This window comes from Streptopelia decaocto, assembly GCF_964273445.1.
Source record: "Streptopelia decaocto genome assembly, chromosome: 1".
In the NCBI taxonomy this organism is placed as follows: Eukaryota; Metazoa; Chordata; class Aves; order Columbiformes; family Columbidae; genus Streptopelia; species Streptopelia decaocto.
In genome coordinates, this window is record NC_138663.1 from 39,906,927 (window position 1) to 39,928,700 (window position 21,774).

A 21,774-nucleotide genomic window follows, 5' to 3' on the forward strand; every position below is an offset into this window, starting at 1 on the left:
CATCCTCACAGACCACCGGTGCAGACTCTCACAGCAGCAGCTCTGCATTGTGCAGGAGAGCACTCGCTGCTGTTGGCATTTGTGGCCCCCCACACTGCTTCAGCAGTGGCAGGGCTGGGGATTTCTCCTTTCTCTCCCTCATGGCAAAAACATACCCTGAGTGTGGCTCCCTGGAGCGGGTAGTTACTCTGTCTTTCCAAAACCTGAGACTTGGCTGTAAATTAGGAATGCCCCTGGACAGGCGGCTGCGTACTGGGGGTTTCTCCTCCTTCAGCACCCATCTTCCTTCTCACATGCACTCCACATCAAAGGTGATGGGGGGTTTGGGGAAAGAAGCCACTGGCACCACTCTCTGCACCTCCTGGATCATTGCAGCCGGAGAACAGGAGCCCAAATGCCTTTATTCCTTGTGATTGCTTGAAAAAAGTAAATAAATAGGTCTGCAATGAAAAAGAAAGCTGTTGAATAGAGTTAGACTGCTGAAAGGCCTCTTGCAAGGTCCATTTGCTAGAAGATGTTAAGGATATTAAGCCCAAGTTCAGATGGCATTCGTGGGTCACTACCCATCTTCCCTCTTGCATTTTGGATTTGCTTTCCGGCTCCTGTACAAGGCCAGCCTTCTGTTTCCAAGCACAGATGAAAACAGATGCCATTTGCACCTCTGCAGGTCATGTTCACCTCTCTGCTGCCCAGGGACAACTTGCTGGATGTCTCCCTGGCTGGGAATGGTCCTGCCCTTCTGAAATGGGTGATGGAAGTTCTGGGGATGTTAGAATCATATAATAGTCTGGGTTGGAAGGGACCTTCAAAGCTCATCTAGTCCACCCCCCTGCAATAAGCAGGGACATCTTCAACTAAATCAGGTTGCTCAAAGCCCCATCCAGCCTGGCCTTGAATGTCTCCAGGGATGGGGCATCTACTACCTCTCTGGGCAACCTGGGCCAGTGCTTCACTACCCTCATTCTAAAAAATGTCTTCCTTGTGTCTAGGAATGGCACTTGACTCCCAGGAGCAAAGGCTGCAAGCCAGGCTGAGAGGCAGTGGTTTGCTGCTTTGAGTGGCCAATAGAGCCTGTGGCAGTGGCCGCTTGAGTGAGAGGACCAGCTTCAAGCATGAGAAGACCAGCAGGGGAGTGGCTCCCAGGGAGGAGGGGATGAGGAAGGATGTCTGTGCCTTTTTCGAGATAACAGCATGGGTTATTGTGCCCTGTCACCCATGCCACCTTTGATATTTCACAACTTCACTTAGTCCTTTGGGCAAACAAAGGCTGTTATTGTTCTCCACGTGCACAGCTGAGGTGTGCTCCCTCCTCTCCACCTGCACCTCACCCCAACAGGGTGAGTAAATTCCCTTTCTGGTAGGGACGCAGCCTGGAGGCACAGGGGGAACCCCTTCCCCATGGCTGCAGGAAGGAGGAAGTCATCAGGCAACAGGGCTGTGCAGGCAATGGGGCACCGGGGTCAGCACCCCACCAAGGCAGCAGAAGTCTGTGGGGCTGCTGGGTGGGTCCCCACTGGCTGTGGGTCAGCACAGGAGCTGGCTGGGTTGGGAAACACTGGAGAGAGGGAGGATGTTGCTTCACTTTCTTAAGGCAGAGTTCAAGTTTACAACGCCTGACACGTCACCAGGGGTCCGTGGCTCGCACAGCAGCAGGGACGGCAGCGGTCACAGGTCACTCTGCCATTGCGCTCACCCTTCTCTTTGCAAGAGAGAAGAGGAGGTTGAACACCCCTGCCCGCATGGCACGAGCATGGGGACCCCATCACTGGCAGCGGGCGTGGTGAGCTCCCGAGTGGCCTCCCCAGCGGGGCCAGGGCAGTTTGGGGACACGTAGCGTGGCAGGGCCGGAGGAGCTCACAACACGCACACGCAGCTGCTGGCGAGGGGCCCGGGAGCTGGCGGCTGGCCCAGGGGCGAGAAAAAAACAGAAAGAAACACTGAAACAGGCACAACCCAAGGGGGCCAGTCTGGGGAGGGGGTGCTTGTGGAGGCCCCCTTGGTCCGTGGCTGCCATGGCGGGAGGGCAGCAAGGAAAGCCCATTGCTGTGCAGCCCAATCCAGCAGATCCCGTTCGTAGTGCATCAGGGGTTTGCCACACGAAGTGGTGCAAGTTTTGATCCAGATTTGGTAGTTTTGGGGACTGGGGTCATTACTGCACCTGCCCAGAGGCAACAGAGCCCTGTTGTGAGGAGTGAAGCGTTTCTGTGGATCAACAACCCAAGGAGGAGGCAGGAAGCTGGGAGGAAGGTTCAAAGATCGATTTTCATTCTGGCAGCAAGTTAAGGGTCAGGAATGTGAATGCTGCCTCTGAGGTCCCGCATAGCTCAGTATGTGAACCAGTGATCTGGAAACAAAGATGAGCAATATACCAAACATTTTTAAGAGATGACTCAAAGCTATTGACTCTTGAGGAGATCAGAAAGGACTGTAAGTAAAATGGAAGTGTGGCAAATGGGCAATAACACGCATTTGCCAAGGTTTAACTGAGCACGTGCAAAGTCAGAAAAGAGAGAAAACAAACTGCACATAAGAATTACAAAGCTCCAGATGGTCTCTAGCAACTCAGAAAAGGATCTGGATGTCACACAAACCCTGTCGCTGTGAGTAGATGCAGGTTAAAAAAAAAAAAAAAAAAAAAGCACACAAAATATTAGCATGCAGAAGGAAGAAGGGGAGAATAATATGGAAAATATGATAATGCTATTATGTAAATCAGTAGCGTGGCCTCTCTGGGAATACTGTCTGCAGTTCAAGTAAGCCTTTCTCAGAAAGGGCTGATTAGGGGCATGGCAAACTCGCTCACAAAGAGAGATCAAAACGATTCGGGTTGTTTATCTCAGAAAGGAAACGAACAAGAGGAGATTGGCACGGAGCGAGCCAGCACCGAGCTTCTGGTTTTCTTCCTGCTCGGTTCTATCGCTGTCATATCTGGTGTTGCTGAGTAGCACGTGAAGTGGCCCTCCTCTGTCACGCAGGGCTTGTTCTTTCTCTCACCCTCTCCCCCATGGGAGGCATGGCACATGCGGTTATGTTTTATATTTTGGTAGGATCTGGTGAGGAGGAGATTACTAAGAAGTAGTGATTGCTCCCCAGACTAGGCATTTAGTAAAGGAGGCAAGAATGGAAAAGGGGGATTTGCACCTGGACAAAGGGGTGGAAGTTCCTGGCTTCAGGAGGCTCTTGCCAGCTCCTCAGGCAGAGGAGGGGCGGCTGAGAGCTGCTGCCGTTCTCCCAGAGCCCTTGAGACTTCCAGACCCCAGGGTTCCTTGGAGATAAAGATAAGGAGCTTGAATTTGGTAAGTTATTTTGTAAAAAGCATCAGAGTAGTTGGAGGTACCTACAGACACATAGCATTAACCCACTGTTCTCTGCCTGCCCTGAAGCACCGAAGAAACCTTCTCCATTTACTCTGCATCACCCATGGCAGCCAGCACGGACAGCTGGAGACAACCGTGACAGCCTGCGCTGTGGAAGTCAAATCACTGCGGCGTCCTGACCTTCCCCCTTTCTCACATGAGGCCCTTTGACAGCATTTAGACCTATAAAAGACTGAGCGACAGAAGGAAGTACCCATTATTGTTCCAGCTGTCCTGGGCTGTGGGGAGCACCCTTGCAGGCACATGGGGACACCAAGGCCGACAGCCTTTGGCCGACAAGGCCAATGGTTTCACCACAGCACACAGGCCCAGGCTTTGATGCCAAGGTGTAGCGCAGCCTTTGACAGCCTTTGACGCCAAGGCTGACAGTTTCACCACAGCACACAGGCCCAGGCTGCTGATGTGACCGCCCATGGTGGAGCACGCCCAGCGCCCCAAGGTTGGCTCTGTGCAGGGCAGCTGCGGGTCCCAGGGAGAAAGGGAGACCCCGTCACCCCCGTGCTGACAGCCCAGGCCCCGGTGGGCAGTGGCTGCTCCACCCTGGGCTGTCTATGCCCAGCCGGGTCCCTCCAGGCTGCACCGCGGGGGTCACTTGCGCCCCGCTTCCCTCAGCCCCTGCCCGCCGCCCCTCAGGGAGCTCCCGGCCCCCACCCCACCCCAGCCTCTTCCCCACAGCTGTCCCGGCTGAGGAAGCCGCCTCATCACCCTCCAAGGGGCTCTGCCCCAAACCATCTCAGCACCAGCCTCGCTCGTCCCGCTCCGACCCGGCCCCAACCGGGAGCGACGGGCGGCGGCAGTTCCCCTCCCCGCCGGCAGGGGGCGGCCTCGCGGGGAGGGCGGGCGGGGCGGGGCGGAGCGGAGCGTCCCGTCCCGCCTCCCGCTCGCCGCGCGGCAGCGCCCCGCCGCCAGGGGGAGACATCGCCGCGCCACCGCCCCCGTTCGGGAGCGCGCCGGCCGGAAGTCCCTCCGCCGGTAGGGACGGTTTGGGCCCCGGCGAGCGAGCGCTATGATTGGCGGCCAATGTCACGACCCGGAAGCGGATCGGCCATGTTGCCGGGTACCCCCGGGAGCGGTGCCGGGCGGGAGGCGGCGGGGCCCGCCCGAGGGACGCGGCTGCCGTGAGGGGCCCGGAGCGTCTCCCTGTCCCCCAGCGGGCTTGCCCGGTGAGTGTGGGGCGGCCGGTCGCCGCGGGGCGTCTGCGGGCTCGACCCCGGCCCGGGACCTCGGTGGGGAGCGGGTGCCCGTGGGCAGGGCCGGGCCGGGCCGGGCCGCGGGGCCGCCGGCTTCCCCGCAACAGGGCGTCCGGCCTTGAGCCCTCGGGGGGCCGTTCTCCCCGGCTGACCCGTCCTTCCCGGGCGGCGTCTGGGGCCAGGCCGGGGGGGCAGCCGGTGCCACCCTCGGGGAGGGCAGCGCTGACTCGGGTCCCTTGCTTGGTCACCTCTCTCTAGGTCGCCCTTCTGCACACCGACCCCCATGGCCGCCTGGTCCCGGGAGGCCGTTCTGAGCCTCTACCGGGCTTTGCTGCGCCAGGGCCGGGGGCTGCGCTACACTGACCGGGATTTCTACCTCGCTTTCATACGCCGGGAGTTCCGCAAGAACCAGGGGCTGCAGCAGCTGGAGGACAAGGAAAGGCAGCTGGAAAAGGGACAAGCTTTCCTGCAGAGTAAACTCGGGGGCCTGGTTTAGAGAGACCCTGTAAAGCCTTTTGATCCCACTTGTTTCCCTCTTTTTTCCAAAATCCCTTCATCTACCTAAAGAGATGATTAACACCTCCTATCCACCGCTGTCTTGAAGAAAAACAGAAGGTGCTTCTACAGGCACACCAGGAGGGCTCTCCTGTTCTCTTTACAAATGCATTAGGTCACAGGTAGGTCACTTACGATGATATAACCATGTTCTTTATGCCAGTATTACAGTTAACTTTGTGAGAGTGCGTTATTTCTGCCTAAGGATTAAGAGTGACTGTATTTCTGGTTCATCAAGGCAGGAACGTTCCTCCTTATATTGTAGCTTGGCCTTAGAAAAACCTAAGGGCTGTTTTAAACCAAGCAAGTCAGCAGCTCTAAACCTTTGAAACTGACTTAGAAAACTGACCTGGAGTCGGGCTGGAAGAGGTTCCTGGTGTTTTCATGTAGCTTCACTGAGGATCCACCTATGTGTATTTGGCCAAGGAAACTCTTTCCATTTAAATACCAAGATCAGGTTAAAGGGGAATTGAAGGAAACAGAAGTACATGTGTAAGAAGATATTAATGTTCCTGTTTCACGTGACTTGTATGAGAATCAAACCTTGCAGCCTTGAGGGCAGGAATAAATGTCAGGTGAAAGCAAGGGAGCTGTTCCCTTTGTGGTGTGTTGTGGTCTCTGCTGCTGATTCTTGGGTGTCTTTGAAGTATCTGGGACCAACTGTTGTCCAAAAGTGAGTCTGGGAGTGGATGCTCTGAGACTGCCTGCCAACTCTTGGGAAGATTCTGATTTGTTAGGGACAGGCAGTTGACAATCCCTGCGTTGCCTTGTCTGGCTGCAAAATTATGTGCATTAGATTGAGAGTAGTAAAATAAATTGGCATAAAAAAGGTGATGCTTTGGTTGAGAAGCACAAATTAAAAAGGCTGTTCATACAGTTTTATATAATGTATGGGATTTTATTGCAAAATATTACCGAAATAAACCTTAATTCATTTTTTAAAAAGCATTAGGTGATCGCACAATTAAACTTGCTTAAATTATTAGAGGCCGCATCAAATTTGGGATGTTTTTCTTCAGGTCATAAACAAAGTTGGAAGCAAAGAAATGCCGTCATTGCAGAGCTTGGTCAGTGCTGTTCTGGCACCTTGGGGAATAAGCACCCAGCTTGAGGGAAGATAATTAAAGAAGCTGCAGGGGTAGGTGGTCCCGCCCTATGGATCTGTGCTGAAGCCCCAAGAGCTTTGCGTGTGGGATGGAGGAGAAGGGGGCTGAACCGTTTGGGTTGTGTGTTTTTATCCATTTGTTTCATGCACCCACTCCTCCCAGGTGCGATGGCAGGTGCTGGGCAGCGCAAAGGGAAGAAAGATGACAACGGCATCGGCACAGCCATCGACTTCGTGCTGTCCAACGCCCGGCTGGTGCTGGGTGTGGGTGGAGCCGCCATGCTGGGCATTGCCACGCTGGCTGTCAAACGGGTGAGCTTGCGGTTCAGCGGGGCGGCACGGGGGCACTGGGAAGAAGGAGAGGGGAACAAAAAGACCCGGGATGGTGGGTAAAATGCAACTGTTCGGCCCTTAGCAACTCAGACTGTACCTGGTGTTGTTGCTTTAGATGTACGACCGGGCGATCAGCGCTCCCAGCAGCCCCACACGCTTGAGCCAGTCGGGAAAGAGAAGCTGGGAAGAGCCAAACTGGCTGGGCTCCTCCTCACGCCTGCTGGCCCAGGACATGAAGAGTAACCTCAGCCGCTCCCTGCAGACCCTTCCCACCGACCCTTCGGCCGCAGACACAGGTGAGGAGCAGGGTGATACTCCTGCATTGCCAAATCATCCGGGCCTGTAAACCCTGTATTCATTTAAAGGAACACAGGAAAAAAAATACTCTGTCTAGCCCAGGATTTTGATGTTTTTCTTTTAAGCAGGTCTATTAGTAACTTCAAGAATTAGAAGTCAGATGGGGAACTAGTGAATAATAGTCATCTATTTGCATTCTTTATTTCTCTCACGACTTCATGGTCTTAAGGTTTATTCTTCCTCGGTCTTTTATCTTTCAAGCTGAATACTTACCTTCAGTCCTCAGAAAAAGCCATTCCATTCTTTTGAAGGTATTTGTTGCCTTTCCTTGGAACATTCTGGTTTGTTTGTGTCTTTTTAAGAGGAGAATATTCAAATTGTGAATGTAGTAGCAATTTATAACAGTATTTGCTATATTATTTCTACCTTTTTCTTAATAAGTGCTTTAACGCTGTTTGCTGATTTAGTGCTGCTTATCACTGAATTCATCAAGCTGTAAAAAGTGACCTGCAGTCATCTTTCCCAGTGGGATAATAAGTAATTTAGAGTCCATCAGTGTTTTGCTGGTTTTCTCTCACTAAATTTCACTTTCTAGTCCTGGTCATTTCAGGAGATTTACATGTAGAGATTTAAAATAAAAATCAGGACCAAGTTTTAAACTTGATTTCCAGATTCTCTGCAAGAAAGTCAGCTTCAGGATGGCAATGGGTTTTTTGCTGAGGAAACGTTAAATAACTAGATAGCTGTGTTAAAGGGGGTCTAGATAATTTGATTGGAGTCCCCAAAGACGAAGATTAAGCAGTAAAACAATTGATGATGATGTCTTGCACTCTTGACTTAAAAATAAATCTAAACTTAAGATAGAGGGAAGAAAAAGCTTTTTCATGAACAGACAATGAAGTCTGGTTCCTTATGATGTTTCAGGCCATTTCCTTTTCACACAAACCCTCAAATCTGTCCAAAAGACCCCATGGGACAAGAGACAGCAACTGCTGGGGTTGGGCGAGATGGGTCTGTGCCTCGCTTGGTCAGCCATTCTGCATGTGCTGCATGGCCAAATGCCTGTTGCCAAATAAATGCACAACAGCTGATTGTCTTAGTGAGGCCACTGACTTGGGGGTTTCTCTTGCACCTGTTAAGTACGACAGCCCTTCCAAAAATCTCTTACATTCTTCCTTAATTCTTGTTGATAACTTCTGAAACTCCTGTTCCGTGTTACAAGAAGTCTGAAAGATAGATGGGAAGCATTGACTTATTTCTTTAGGAAACCAGTCAGAAAAAAAGGGGCTTAGAGAATCTCTGCACATTTGACATCACTTAATAAGTCAGCCGGCAGTGTAGAGCACTGTATTGCTGATATGTGCCTAAGAGTGTGCTGTCTCTTCTTCAGCCAGTGAAAGTTTGAGGTAAGTTTTCATTGGGGCTCTGATTTCCTGAGTTCTGCTGGCCCAAGATCTGTTAACTCAGTGTCCTGATAAGTGTTGATCAGAGTTCTGAGAACTGTTTCACTTCCAAGTGGCATGATCTTCTCAGATCTCGTACCCTAGTCAGGACTGGAGTTTGCTGATAATTTGTAAAAATCCATTATAATGTTAAAAACTTAAGGAGGTAGGAATGGTTGTTCAAGAGTGTTTTATCCACCGCTTTGGCATCATGTTAAAAGCTCAAATAGTAATGATGCTGAATTCTTTATGAAATTGAACTGAGGTACTGCCCATGTAGTCATTAAAATTACTTCCTTGTACATGACGTTAGTCTTGTTCTGGCAAAATTCCAAATCTAGTAACTTGTTTTCATCTGGTTTGATTCCTGTAGTACTATCTTTTAAAGTTTCTCAGCACCTCCCTTTCGACTGGTACATGTGAAAAGCATGCAAAAATGTCTGCTGAAAGCTTCTTGAGACCGAGGAGTCTGTGCTTCCACGCTGCATATTTTCTTCTGTGGATCAGTTCACAGTGAAGCACTTCAGACGATCAACAGTTTTCCTTCTGTCTTGCAGACTTTTTCCGACCCACAAAGCCGAAGCCATCTGCCAAGAGGAGCCAAGTGGAGCTGAAAAAATCCCGCCTTCGTCTGTCTCTGCAAGAAAAGCTCTTTGCTTATTACCGGAGGAAGGTGGCCATCCCAGCGGAGGAGCAGGCCCGGGCCAAGCAGGCAGCGGTGGATATCTGTGCTGAGCTGCGCAGCTTCCTACGTGCCAAGCTGCCGGACATGCCCCTGCGTGACATGTACCTCAGCGGCAGCCTGTACGATGACCTGCAGGTAATTCCTGGGGCCACGTGATGGGTCATTATTCGGAAGGCTGACTAGGCAGGGACATTTTGGGCTTCCCTGTTGGCAGTGCTGGCTCAGCACAACATTCCTCTCTAATGGGAAGGCTCCTGGTGTCACCTTTCCCATCATGGAGCCATGTCTTACTGTTTGAACAGGCTTGACCAGGCTGCTCTGGTCTTGTCTGCAAAGCATTGGCTTTTTGCTGTTTTATTTCTTCAGATTATCTCAGCCCTTTCCCTCTGTCTCTCCTTTTAGCTGTGTTGTTCTTGCAGTTTCTCTGGTAGTCCTCTGTTCTCTCTCTGTCCCTTCTGTCTCCTTCCAAATGCATGATATTCCCTTAGAACTCCTCTGTATTCATGTAGGTTCTTCCCTACTCTTTTTTTTTTTTTTTTTTAATTAATGCATGACAGACCTGGATTGGACAGCAGTCCCTGCTGCATATCTCCCTGATGGCAAGATGCCCATGGCTATAGTGAGTGATTCAGAGGCACACTTTTTTGTTTGAGTCAGAGATCTGGAACGGAGTGTCGAGTGTCCAGTGAAACTTAGATGTGGGGTCTTAATCACTTTGGTGAAAAGGGATCTTTAATGACCTTTTTCCAAACAGTGTGGCAGACCGAGTGAGGGCAGTACCTAGTTGTAGCCTGGGATGATTAAACCATGGCAACTTAACCTTGTCTAGAAACTTAATACTTTGTGTCCTGTTTTAAATTATTGTGTAGTGTTGCTGTGCCCTGGGCCAGCTGCATCTCACTTCCAAGGAGTGGACTCAGAGCAAAAGGAGGCAAAATGATTCATCTGCATCCAGTTCATGTCAGGTCCTGAAGTATTTAAAGATCTCTAAATAGCACATACTGTATAAGGACTAGCTTGGGTTATACCCTAGAATTTTCCCACTGACTATGGGAAAGAATCCCTCAGAATGTTTTTTGCAAAGGGAGGCTATGAATCCCACACAGAGAGGAGAGTGAGACAGCTGAATCCTTATTCCAAGTTCCTCTGAATGGAAGGCTATTTAAAGGCGGTGAATAAAACTGCATGTGAAGGGGGAAGGCTTGTTCTTACCGACTTTTCTCTCTTGTGAAAGGTAGTCACAGCTGACCACATCCAGCTCATTGTGCCTCTGATGCTGGAGCAGAACCTGTGGTCGTGCATCCCTGGGGAGGAAACCATCATGAACGTTCCTGGCTTCTACTTGGTGCGTCGGGAAAACCCAGAGTACTTTCCCCGTGGGAGCAGCTACTGGGACCGCTGTGTGGTGGGAGGTTACCTTTCCCCCAAAGCTGTAGCAGACACCTTTGAGAAAGTTGTAGCTGGCTCCATCAACTGGCCAGCAATTGGGACTCTCTTGGATTATGTGATCCGTCCAGCAGCTCCCCCAGCAGATTTGACACTGGAAGTCCAGTATGATCCAGAACGGCATCTTTTTATTGACTTCCTACCATCCCTGACACTGGGTGACATCATCCTTGTGGCCAAGCCCCATCGACTGGCCCAGAATGACAACCTGTGGAGACTGAGCCTGCGGCCAGCAGAAACGGCTCGGCTGCGAGCCCTGGACCAGTGTGATTCTGGCTGTCGCTGTTTGTGCCTGAAAATCTTCAAAGCGATATGCAAGTCCAACCCAGCCCTGGGCCACCTCACTGCCAGCCAGCTCACCAATGTCATCCTGCACCTCTCCCAGGAGGAGTCCGACTGGTCCCAGGACATGCTGGCTGATCGCTTCTTGCAGGCACTGAAGGGGTTGATCCGCTACTTGGAGGCAGGTGTCCTCCCTAGTGCTCTGAACCCCAAGGTGAACTTATTTTCAGAGCTCACCCCTGAAGAAGTGGATGAGTTGGGCTATACCCTCTACAGCTCTCTGTCAGAACCAGAGGTTTTGCTGCAGACGTAACGGGGCCTTACCTAAGGAAGTCTTGATAGGGTTTAGCCAAGGTGGACTTGGATTTCTGCGAAATATGTCTCCTCCACTTTTCTCTGTCTGTCTCCTTTCAGTTATTGTTTCCTGCTGTGGAGTCGGTGCTCCCACTGAATTTTTTGGTGCTACTGGTCCATTTCCACCATCTCTGCCCCACCTGGTACCCATTGGCTATGGAAAAGAGGCTAAAACAGCAGCTCTAAGATTTTGTTGCATAAATTCCGCTGATGTTTAAGAGTCTACCAGAAAAATGAACCAAACTATGCACTTCTTTCTCCTGTAGTACACTTACTGCAGCAAGTATATTTTGGTCCGAAGAAGGTGGAACTGGGCTGGTAAATCCAGTGACAATTTTAGCAGATTTTCATTGAGGTCCTTTCCTTCAGTCCGTCTTTGCCCCATGTTTGTTTTTCTCTGCTGTACCACGCTGTCTCTTCCTTTTTTTTTTTTTCTGCTTTTTTGTCCCTTTGATCCAGTCGTGCAGGGCAGACTGAGGTGTTTTGGATAGGGCTGTTCGTTGTCTTTCTGAGTGGTTAATGATTACGCTGGCAGTATTTAGGGTCATAGAGCCTGGAAGAGGAGAATGCCCATGGCTTCTTCCCCTATGGAGCCTTCTCATCCTTTGCAAGCTGCCTTCAGGAATGAGGGCTGAAGCTTGTCCAGTCTGCTGCAACACAACCTGCAGCGTGGGCAATTCTGACTGAAGCTGTCATAGGGGAAGAAGATATCCTTGTGGTCTGGTGGTGTGATGAGGCCGAAGGAGCAGGGCTTGCCATTCCTGCCCAGCCAGATCTGCTGGGTATTGCTGGTGGGAATGGCCCTGGGAATGGGGAACAGGGCGGCTCCTTGGATGTCTCTCTCTGGACTGGAGGAAGAGAGGCTGATTATAGGGGATGGGTGGGAGACACACATGGGAACGGTCTTTTTGCTTTTTTTTTTTTTTTTTTCATCTTTTCCGCAAGAGCTTATGGCTGTTCTGGTTTATAGGAGGTAGAAGCAAGACTGTGTGTGTGCCTCAAAGGGCTTTGTAATAAGCACACGTAAGCCAGATTCTCACCAGCTATAGGTCTGTGAAGGTGATAGGACTGACCTGATGTCATCAGCAAGGTTCTGTCCCATACAATGATGTTAGGGTACATATGCAGAGCTGGCATTCAGAGATATATTGGCGTTGCCATCTGTTCTCAGTGTGTGTTTTAGTCCCCTCCCCAGCCACCTCAGACTGAGCCTGTCTGTCCCTTTCCTCATACCCATGGGCTGACTTTCCAGTGCTCCCAGTTTACAGTGACTCTTAGAAAGCTGGTGAGGGCACACCTTCCCACTCAGTCTGTTTGGATGTGTCGGTACTGCAGTTCTGCCCACTCTGGTTTATAGCTGCTGTCAAGCCCTTCTTCCCTGGCTGCCCTCCCATCTGCTGCTTGGACTGCAGTCCAGGTTTTGGGGGGCAGCTCCTGCGCTGTTGGTGTCTCCTACGTTAGCCACGTGGACTCTGCCTACTATTCTGCATTTAGCCTTCTGGCCTCTGTGTTCACAACAGGGGAGGGAAGGGGCTGTCCTGAGTCTGGCGCTGTGTCTCTCTCCAAAGACCAGTCTCGTTACAGATACTTGCCTTTCCCCAGCTTTAGCACGTTTTGTTTTTTCCCCTTGCTGTCCAGCCTCCCTGGACAATGGTGAGGGGTACTGTGGCAGCAGAGTTTGGAGGCAGCAGGAATCCTTTTCTCTTTCCTTCCTCTCAGGACCTACTTCTCTTTGACAGAGAATTTTCAAGGTGAGTTTCAGGAGCAGAACACTGAGGGGAGTCTTTAGCCCTTTTCTTTTTAGAGGCAGTGCTGGTGAGATGATGGAGGAAGCATCTTTCTCAGACAATCCATCCATTTTAGCCAATGTGTCAGATAGTATTCCATATACAGTGATAACACAACATTGCATTTTAAATTATTTAATCATTAGGGTACTGGTATTTTCTAGACTGCCAGATGCGTACTTTGAAGTTTGTGTGTGTATATAAAGACTGTAGTCTATAAAACAGAAATTCCGTTTGTATGATTTTGTGTTTTATAAGTTTTGCAGCAGTCAGTGTTGGTCAGCTGTTGATTGCGCTACACTCTGGCTCCCAGATTTTTTCCCCTCTTCCCTTCCCTGTCCTCCACTGCCTTTCTGATGTCAGCCTTCTTACCCTGAAAGCAGACAGATGAGACTTGGAGCCTATACATTATTGGGGAAAATTCCCCTGTCTTCTAATTACTTGAAGGTCAACAAAAAATATTAAAATATCAGGGTTGTCAGGAGTTCCCCGTAAGTTCATTCCTTCAGTGTGATGTCACCCCTTACTTGGTGCTGACTCCAATACCGTGGTCTTCACACAGAACTGAGCAGCAACATGGTTTGGAATAATCAAAACTATAGATACGAAAAAGGTGGGACATAAGCAGGAAGCCACTGTTTGAGCTGGCTTGAGAGCACTTGTCACATACATATCTGTACATAGATTTTTTTTTTTTTTTACGTGAATGCTTTTTCTTCCTGGCAACCTAATGAATTAATATTTTACGGCCATTTCTTGCTGCTATTGAGTTCAATTGGTGTATCAAATGGAGACTGAAGCTGCCTTTTGCCTTTTCTGTAGACTGTACTCCACTTTGACTCACTTCCATCATTTCTTCCCTTCAGTTTTTTCCCTCCTCTGAGCTAGCAGAGGAGGCAGATGCTCACTTCCCACAGGCAGCCACCACAGCGGACAACGGCTGCCCTGGCAGTGGCAGTCTCAGCAAAGGCCAAAGATGTAATGGGTCACAGAGACACTGCAACTAGGAGTATTTCAAGAGCAGGGTCAAGCGTAAGGGGCAACAGAGGCAGGGAAGAAGGAGCAGGGTAAGTCTGCAGGAAACTTACAATAATGTTGTACCCAGCCTGTGGGTCACACTGTTGCAGGGTCTTTCAAACTGGCACTTTTCAGTATTAAATGCAGTACACGTGTTGATGTACAGCCCAGCGGGCTGTCTTACCTAGAGGTCGGCTCCTTCTGAGTCAAAGCTGTAGCACAGAGCAGGAGGACCTAAAGCTGAATGTGAAAAGGGCAGCTCCCAGCCACCTTCCTGGCAGAGCAGCTCAGAGACAAATTGATTGTAAGAAAGCCCAGTGCGTGTCTTTTATTGTTTGCTGCCTGGGCTCCAAGAATGCCTTGGTGTGTCCTGCTATAGCTTAGCTCACATGAGCTTCCCGTGAGATTGTAGTCTTGTTCCTGTTACTGCAGGGCGAGGACCAACTTGTTCAGCAGTGGAGTTTCACTGCTGCTGAGTTCCACAGCTAATCCTTTAAGTCAGATGAATTTCTGTTCTAGTGTTTAAAAGCAATTGTGGAAACAAGAGGCTGCTTTGTGCCTCCTGGCAAGCTGCCATCAGGGCCCTTGCTCTTAGCATGTGGGTATTCACAGTGTGAAGCGAAGAGAGGTTGCCCCTCTCTCCCAGGCCTGGAGGCTGTGGATTTGCAAAGGGGAAAGTCTTAAGTGCATGGTCTGTGACAGAGTGCGTGAAATTCTGAAATAAAATGACTTTCCACAGTAACCTTGTTGTCTCTGGTGTGTTTATAAACAAAGCTGCATCTCTCTGCTTTTGTCTCTGCACATCCCCTTTATGCTGACATAATTCTGCACCACACGAGTGCTTGGGGACCAACATGCCCCTTGCTGATTCACTTGCTTTCCCTTTACAGCTCTGCATCTTGCCTCGAGAGAGCAATCACCTGGGTACCGCAGCATGCTGGGTCCTGGCAGCGTTCGCACGAGTCACAAGATGATGCGTAATTATGGCGCTGTGCCTCCCCTCCTTTCCCCGATACCCTGCATGCCCGGACAGGCACCCGCCTTTCATGTGGCTCCCCAGACTTCACAGGTTTCTGTGCCTCTTAATATTAAAGTTTTCTGTGCAGACTCCCCCGCCCTTGCTCAGTCACACGCTGATTTCTAGGTGCCAATCCTCTCCCACTCCCAAATGCCCTTCTCTCTTATCCAAGTATCAGTCTGGGGGGGATGAGGAGGCTGCTGGGCCACCGGCCTGTGCCTGGTGTATTGAAGCTCTTTTCAGTAAGACTCAGGCAGGGCAGAAGTGTCGGACCCTATGGTGACAACATTCTCTTGTGAGACCTGTTTTAATGAGGACTCTGCAATTAACATTTGACTATTTTAGAGGATGTGTTTACGAAAGAAAGGGAGTCTACATCTCTCAACATTTTTTTCCCCGATATTCTAGGTCGGTGTTGTTTTGGTTTGCTTTTGTTTATTTTGTTTTTTCTTTAATCTGTTCTGTGGTAGAAGCAGATCAGATGAGATCAAGCACATTTCACGTCATAAGAAGTTTTATGGGAACAGCTAAAGCAAGCTGCTCTGTGGAATCTGTACCAGATATTACCCCCCCCCCCCAAGTTAATACCCCTGGAAAGCCTAAGGCTTGTAATACATGTTTAATGTTAATGCACCTTTGCATAAAAGCTGTCCCGGCATGAATAGGGAAGAAAGATCAAAAGATAGGGTTTGTTTAATGGAGAGAAGAAATAATTGAGGGGAGTCAGGATAATTATTTCAAGTATGCAAAACGTTGCTACAAAGAAGAACATAAATGGTTCTTTAGGCTGCAAAGACTCAGCATTTCTTTTGTTTTTAGCCTAAGGAACAAACAGCTTAGGAGGAGAGTGAATTTTGGAAAAAGCAAAATATTTTGCACATTTTGTTGTGTAACCACAGTCATGTCCTGGAAATTAATGTAGCTGAGATCACATTTTACTTATTTATTTTTGCATGTCTCCATTATGAAAATAAATAAATTCCAGCCTGACTATTCTGTAGCTAATCTTAGGCTGGGAGAATGTACCCCGAATTTGAGATTATCATGCTAAAGTGTTGAACTGTATGTTAAATGTTTCTTTTTTCCCCTCAAATTCTTAACCACCTCTGTGTTTTGTTTAAGGTTTATTTTAATATTCCAAGCTCCAGCAAAGCTGCAAACAGCTGCTGCTTTTTAAATTTAGTCTCATGGAAAAAGAGGAGGCTCTTCCAAAAGAAGAGTTTCTTTTCCAGATAAGATATGTTGGCCCACTACCTGCACCAGGTATGATTCAATGGCTCCAGCATGGCTCAGTGAATGTGGGACTGGATCTTGAAATGTTGAGCTTTACCCACAGATGCAGCAGGCAAGAAATGGGAGACTCTCCCTCCTACCAGTGAAACCCAGCATTGGCTTCCAGCCCTTGCAGGACTGCTGCAGTCTAGACACTTGGGGAACTGTTTGAGGTATCTGGATTTTATCTTCTTTATCCTTGTCAGCCTGAGTTTTATGATCTGAGGTATTCAAGAAATATCCTCCCTTTTTTCTAAGATTCAAAACCTTTAAATAGCTCTCATGTAACAACTGTGTCCCCTACACAATCACGGATAGCACGGTGTAAAAGTTTTGCTAGCATACTCTGAGAAGGACAGCGTTATTCACAAATCATGGAGCCAGAAGTGAGTAGGCTGATAATATCTTTAGAGTACGTGATCCTGGGGAATAATCTTGCAAATGGTAAGGTGAAAGAGGGTGGTCAGAGCAATGGGCAAGGCAGGGGAGATCTGAATTCCATACACAGAAAGTGTTACTATCATTTTATGAATAGCAGGAGAGTGAGAGACATAATTTGGCTCATGGATCTCAAACTTTTCATGATTTTAAGCTTTCCTATGTGCTTATGCAGAAGTCAGTTCTGAACAAAATCACTTTAAACACACTAAAAGTCAGATTGATTTTTATTTTGCTGCCTTGGTTCAATTTCCCTGGCTCCAGTGGCTAAGTAGCTCTTTTATCTGTCTATTAACACTTGGTGCTAAGCTTCTCAGGGGAAATATATATATCAATTCTAACCACATTCTTCATGCAAAGCCTTCTCTGTACAAATAACGGGCAAAAGTTTCTTACTTGAGTTTTCAATTTTGTTTTGGATTTTCTAGTTTTAGGCAACAGTTCCCTCGGTTCAGCACAAGCCCACCCTGTCCCCTGCCTCCCGCTGTGGCAGAATTGTTAGCATTTTGCAGAGGCAAGGGCAGGGGTGATACACAATCCCATTGGACATCCCACTGCAATGATCCCAGACCTGTAAGATTCTCCTGGTCTCATTCTGCTCAGCACTGCAAAGGACAGAGACCTAACGGTCAACAGACACAAGGCATAGATGGCAAATGATGGAGCACGTTGGTTCTTTACCTGTCCCATGACAGACGTTACTTCAAAACTCATCCTGGCAGGCTCTGTATTCACTTTGAAAGGCAAGAAACAATCACTCCTTTGAGCAGTATGGCAGAAAGACATATTTGCCTTCAAACTCCTGAATTTATTTAGCACAGAGGATAGTTAATGGCCTTGGATATAATAACTACTGCCACTTATATAGATAATACAATTTGAATTATGTCCAACTCCTGGTTGTTTGTAGCAGCGGTGATATGCTGTCAGAGAGCCCGAGATACACTGAAGCAAAGGTAGAACAAGATTCAGAAATCCCACAGGCTACAGAGCTGCAGCTCCCACGTTGCTTGTTAGAGAGATGTTGGCAGAGGTCCCAGCTTCCTGGCATTCAAGTGGAGGTTGGGGGTTCTGCTGAGGCAAGCGCGTGACCAAGGCACAAACCTTCTCTTTTCTAAATCACCGCCTGTGGCCATGAGAGAGATGGTAGCAACCATCTAGTTCAGTGCCTTTTCTTGAACAATTAGCAGTGATTTGGATTAAGAGCCCTTCTCCTTTTTCTTTTCTTTTTTTAATTTCTTTCTTATGTAAGAAGGTTCGTAAAAATAGAGAGACCCATCTTCAGTCCACCGCTTTGCACTGCAAAGGAAGATACTTGGTGCCACCAGCAGACTGGACTCGCAAACCTTGTGATCTGGGAGAGTCCACCCTTTCGTGCTCAGACAGAGCCTGTCCTGCCTCAGGGAGACCCATATTTCTGACAAGTGTTCTGCACCCAAATCAGTCTCATTGAGACCGCATGACTAAAATGGAGGGCTCAAATGTTACCTTTCTGAACAGTGCCTACGTCGCTCAGACCCCGAGGAGGTGTCTACCATCATTGCAATCCCAGGACAAGGTCTCACCAAAGTCTCACGCTGAGTGCCAGAAGAGCAGGCCAGCAGCACCTCCCCAGCAGAGGTGGGTTGCTGTGGCTGTTTCTTCAGACAGACCTGGCTTCAGTCTCAGACCAGCTCTCTCCATGCTCCAGCACAGAAACCTCCTCCTGCTAAAAGAACTGCAAACCTCCCTCCTCCAGCACCACAGCGGCACAAGAGGGACAGTAGGTTGAGAAGCCACAGAGCATGTAGTCAATGATACTTTGGCCACAAAGTCATCTTTAGGGGCTATTATCCGGCTTGCCCATAGCCAGTCCTCCTGTAATGCACCTGGGGTGGCTACCCACAAGACCATGCGCAAGTGCGGGGAGCAGAGCAGTCTCAAAGTCTTCTGAAAGAATCTTCCTTCTGGCACCCTTTGCCAGATCTCTTAACACAGAGACCTCAGGAGGGAAAATGACAGTCATTCAGGAAAGAGCTATACACCAAATGATATCCTGACTGCATCAACATCCGCCAGGAACTTCTCTCTCCTTCCCTGTCAACAAGTATATATTAAAACAGATGGAAGTCTGCTAGTAAATTCCAGCCACTGAGCAGCTGCTGCCCACAAAGAAGAAAATATTCCCAAATAACATCTGCAGTGTTCCTCCTGAGGGACCTAGGGACCTGCAGCCTCAATGGTGATTTATCCCCAAATGAGTTTCAGAGCTTCATCTGAACTACCTGGTTTGTCTGTGTTCCTGCAGAAGCCACCTGCCAGCATCAAAGAGATCTCTTACACACACACACACACACACACAATATCCCCAGGATCCTGGTTTATTTCATTAATGGGACATACCCATCCACAGACTCTATTCCCAGCCTTATCAAGACACTCTGAACTTCTGTGAAGTTAAAAACAAATCCCCAGATGAAGCACGCAGAGCATAGCCTGGTGTTATCAGCCTTTCTTCGTGCATCCCCTGCCACTGACCAGAGAGGCTGGAATAACTCAAGCTCAAATGACTTTTCCACATGCTTCAGCCCAAGCCGCTAGTTCACATGTCAGGTTCATGGGAGCGGCGTAATTGCTGTTGGAGCCATACAGCATGTTGTCCTCATTCTGACAGGTCTAAGGGGCACTGAGACAGCAAAAGACAAATCCACAGACGTGGCAACAGGCTGTTAACTCACCCACTGGTGTCTGTAGCTGTCTGAGACACTGCAGTCGCATAATCCACACCTGCTTGTCAGGCCATGGCTCCTGCTAACTTTGCAGTGTGAGGAAAAAAAGGAATGTGCACAGAAGGCATAAGGAACTTGGAATGTGTGCGACTCTAGCAGATGCTGATAACGTACAAATACATCTATTTTGATGGGCAGTGAATTCAGTCTGCACCGGGGGACACACTAACTACAGCCTCATGAAGAACAACAGTTGCCATGAGATATGTTTCTGTTCCTTTATTGCTTGGACAACTGGAAGGCTTTTTGTCTGTGTACTAAACTGCTCCCACATGTGCTAATACACATGAGGGATTATTCTTGACCCCCAAGACCTTTAATCATCATAAAACAAGGCTGCATGAAAAGAAAACAGAAAAAAAAAAAAAATCCCCTGATGGTCTGAACAAAACCCATGGCTTCCTCATCCTCCCCCGCTTCACACATATTTTTTGCTAAACATAATTTTCAACCAGTTGCAGCTTTGCTCAGGAAATTCATGCTCGGGCAAGTTACAAGTTAAAACTCACCTCCCTCTTAGCAGATCTGCACAATGTTTTTACTTGTGGCAGCTGGCCACAGCCTGGCTGATTCTGAGTAACTAAGCCTCTGGAGAGCCATATTTTGTGAGCTATCAGCGCGTGCTTGGCATGCCCACATTTGTTCAGTAAGAAAAATGTAGGTGGACAACCAGGATTGTTTCCACATCCGTCTAAAATAATTGAACTGTAAGTTGCAAATGTAAATTGCAGATTTAATCCTTTTTTTTTATTAGTCTCATTTCAAATGTCAGTGGTATTTACATAACAGGATGGAAACAGAAGACAGTGAGGGGGTGGGTAAGCAATGAATGATTTATTAAAGATTCCATTTGCTGTACTAGTCCAAAACAAACGAGGCAGAGCATACGGCTAACTTATTTTCTGTTTGTATGTAATAAAAGATGGACGCTAACACCTCCCAGCCTGAGCTTTAATCACATATATTTGCTTTTCAATCTAGTTTTAAAATGGAACGTCTACATAGCAATCCCTAAAGAGCTTACAATGAGAAGCTGGCAAGAAAAATCCTTCACATATCTATTTGTGCCGCATGAGGAGAGAAGCAACCAAGGACTGCAAATTAGCCTGCGCTGTAGAGGTTGTAGGTAACTCTCCCTCAAAATTGCTCAGAATGTCCAGCTGCTTTGCCTCATTCCTCTGTTGTGCTTCCCTCGGCACTCTGTCTCCAGGAAAAATTCCTGCTGGTCTCTGGAAACGCTTTGCTCATGGAAGTGCAGGGTCAGGACTCCTGCCTCTTCTGATGGAAGGTTCAAAGGACAGAAATTGTCACGAGAATCCCCTTGGGGACTTGCCCTCACACTCATCCTTCTGCCCTGCAGGCAATGCCCCCTCCTTCTCAGCCACCTCAGCAGGGCCCAGGGCCGGCCAAAAGCCCATCTGCCCCTTCCCCAGGGCACTGGGGCTCTGTGGGGTCCCAAAGCTGCCTGCCCAGTGCCACTGTGGGGGTCACGCACCTGCCTGATGCAGTGGCTGCTTTTCCCTGGCCGCGGCTCTCCCAGCGCCCCAGGAAAGAGCAAACATCACCATCGCCGCTATGTTCACCAGTCACCCCCTTGACCAAGGCCATATATTCCCCCGCCTTGCTGCCCTTCTACAGAAGCCCATGGGAACTTCCCCCCCACTGACTGTCCCTGAGAACATCCTACAGAGACCAGCTAGACTGCGCGAGATGTTACTATGGAAACATCTACGTCCTCCCTGTCTTTTGTGCATTTAGCAAAGTAGCGTTCAGCATGTTTATCTCCTGTATACTTGCTGGTAGAAGAAAACCTCTTTTCTTTCGCAACGCTAACTTAAAAAAAAACCAACAAAACAAAACCCATATATTGTCCTTCTATTTTAATAAAGAAGGAGGGTGGTCGGAAGAGTATTAGTTTTCCACCTCCTGGTGCTGCCGTTTGGCCAGAGGTGGCTTTCTGCAGTGCTGTATTTATCAGGGCAGTTTATCACTCCCCAGCAAGGTCACTTTGGCCGCTGCTCTGCAGCGAGCTCTGTGCTGAGCAGCTCCATCCACCTGTGCCTGGCTCCAGGATGGATCCTATTGACCGCAGCTCTCTGTGCTGAGGTAGTACCCGGGGCAGGAAAACAACATCCAGGGGGCTAAAGCTGTTAACGTGTCAGCAGGAGTTCATTAACCATGGGCACAAATTAATCTTCATTCACGTGCCACCTTTTTGCGCTGCAAATTCAATTTTCTTCAGAGCTGCCAGACTTGTCTCCACAATCTTGGAGACACTAATGGTGGAAAGGAAGGCTTTTAGACACACTTGAGTTTGCAGCAGGTAGCTGGTGGTTCTTCTGCTTAGTAAATACTTGCCATTTTCTTTGTACAATAAATCATGTCTTGGGCTTAAAGGGGTATCTTTT

The 21,774-nt window shown here is 48.8% G+C and overlaps 2 protein-coding genes across 4 annotated transcripts; both read left to right on the plus strand.

Annotated features, from left to right (window-relative positions):
• Positions 1-4,402: 4,402 nt before the first annotated feature.
• On the plus strand, positions 4,403-5,069 carry MIURF (mitochondrial elongation factor 1 upstream open reading frame). The gene is made up of 2 exons (XM_082069443.1): positions 4,403-4,540; positions 4,826-5,069. Exon 2 carries the CDS (start codon positions 4,851-4,853, stop codon positions 5,061-5,063), a length of 213 nt encoding a protein of 70 aa, XP_081925569.1. The 5' UTR covers positions 4,403-4,540; positions 4,826-4,850; the 3' UTR covers positions 5,064-5,069.
• Positions 5,070-5,116: 47 nt separating this feature from the next.
• On the plus strand, positions 5,117-21,286 carry MIEF1 (mitochondrial elongation factor 1). 3 transcript variants are annotated; one of them, XM_082069417.1, is made up of 6 exons: positions 6,142-6,260; positions 6,391-6,539; positions 6,676-6,856; positions 8,857-9,119; positions 10,219-10,926; positions 14,761-21,286. In XM_082069417.1, exons 2-6 carry the CDS (start codon positions 6,396-6,398, stop codon positions 14,842-14,844), a joined length of 1,380 nt encoding a protein of 459 aa, XP_081925543.1. In that variant the 5' UTR covers positions 6,142-6,260; positions 6,391-6,395; the 3' UTR covers positions 14,845-21,286. The 3 variants fall into 3 exon arrangements, with proteins under 3 accessions (XP_081925542.1, XP_081925543.1, XP_081925541.1); XM_082069416.1 differs by lacking the exons at positions 6,142-6,260; positions 14,761-21,286 and adding an exon at positions 5,117-5,244 and having other exon boundaries at positions 10,219-13,095; XM_082069415.1 differs by lacking the exon at positions 14,761-21,286 and having other exon boundaries at positions 10,219-13,095.
• The last annotated feature ends 488 nt before the right edge of the window (positions 21,287-21,774 follow it).

What these genes read in the sequence shown, in the direction of transcription:
- MIEF1 (XM_082069416.1), top strand. Translation starts at nt 6,396, where the DNA reads ATGGCAGGTGCTGGGCAGCGCAAAGGGAAGAAAGATGACAACGGCATC. An exon ending in CCACGCTGGCTGTCAAACGG is followed by an intron (nt 6,540 to 6,675) that starts GTGAGCTTGCGG and finishes TTGTTGCTTTAG; the next exon opens with ATGTACGACCGGGCGATCAG. An exon ending in GCCTGTACGATGACCTGCAG is followed by an intron (nt 9,120 to 10,218) that starts GTAATTCCTGGG and finishes CTCTTGTGAAAG; the next exon opens with GTAGTCACAGCTGACCACAT.
- MIURF (XM_082069443.1), top strand. Translation starts at nt 4,851, where the DNA reads ATGGCCGCCTGGTCCCGGGAGGCCGTTCTGAGCCTCTACCGGGCTTTG.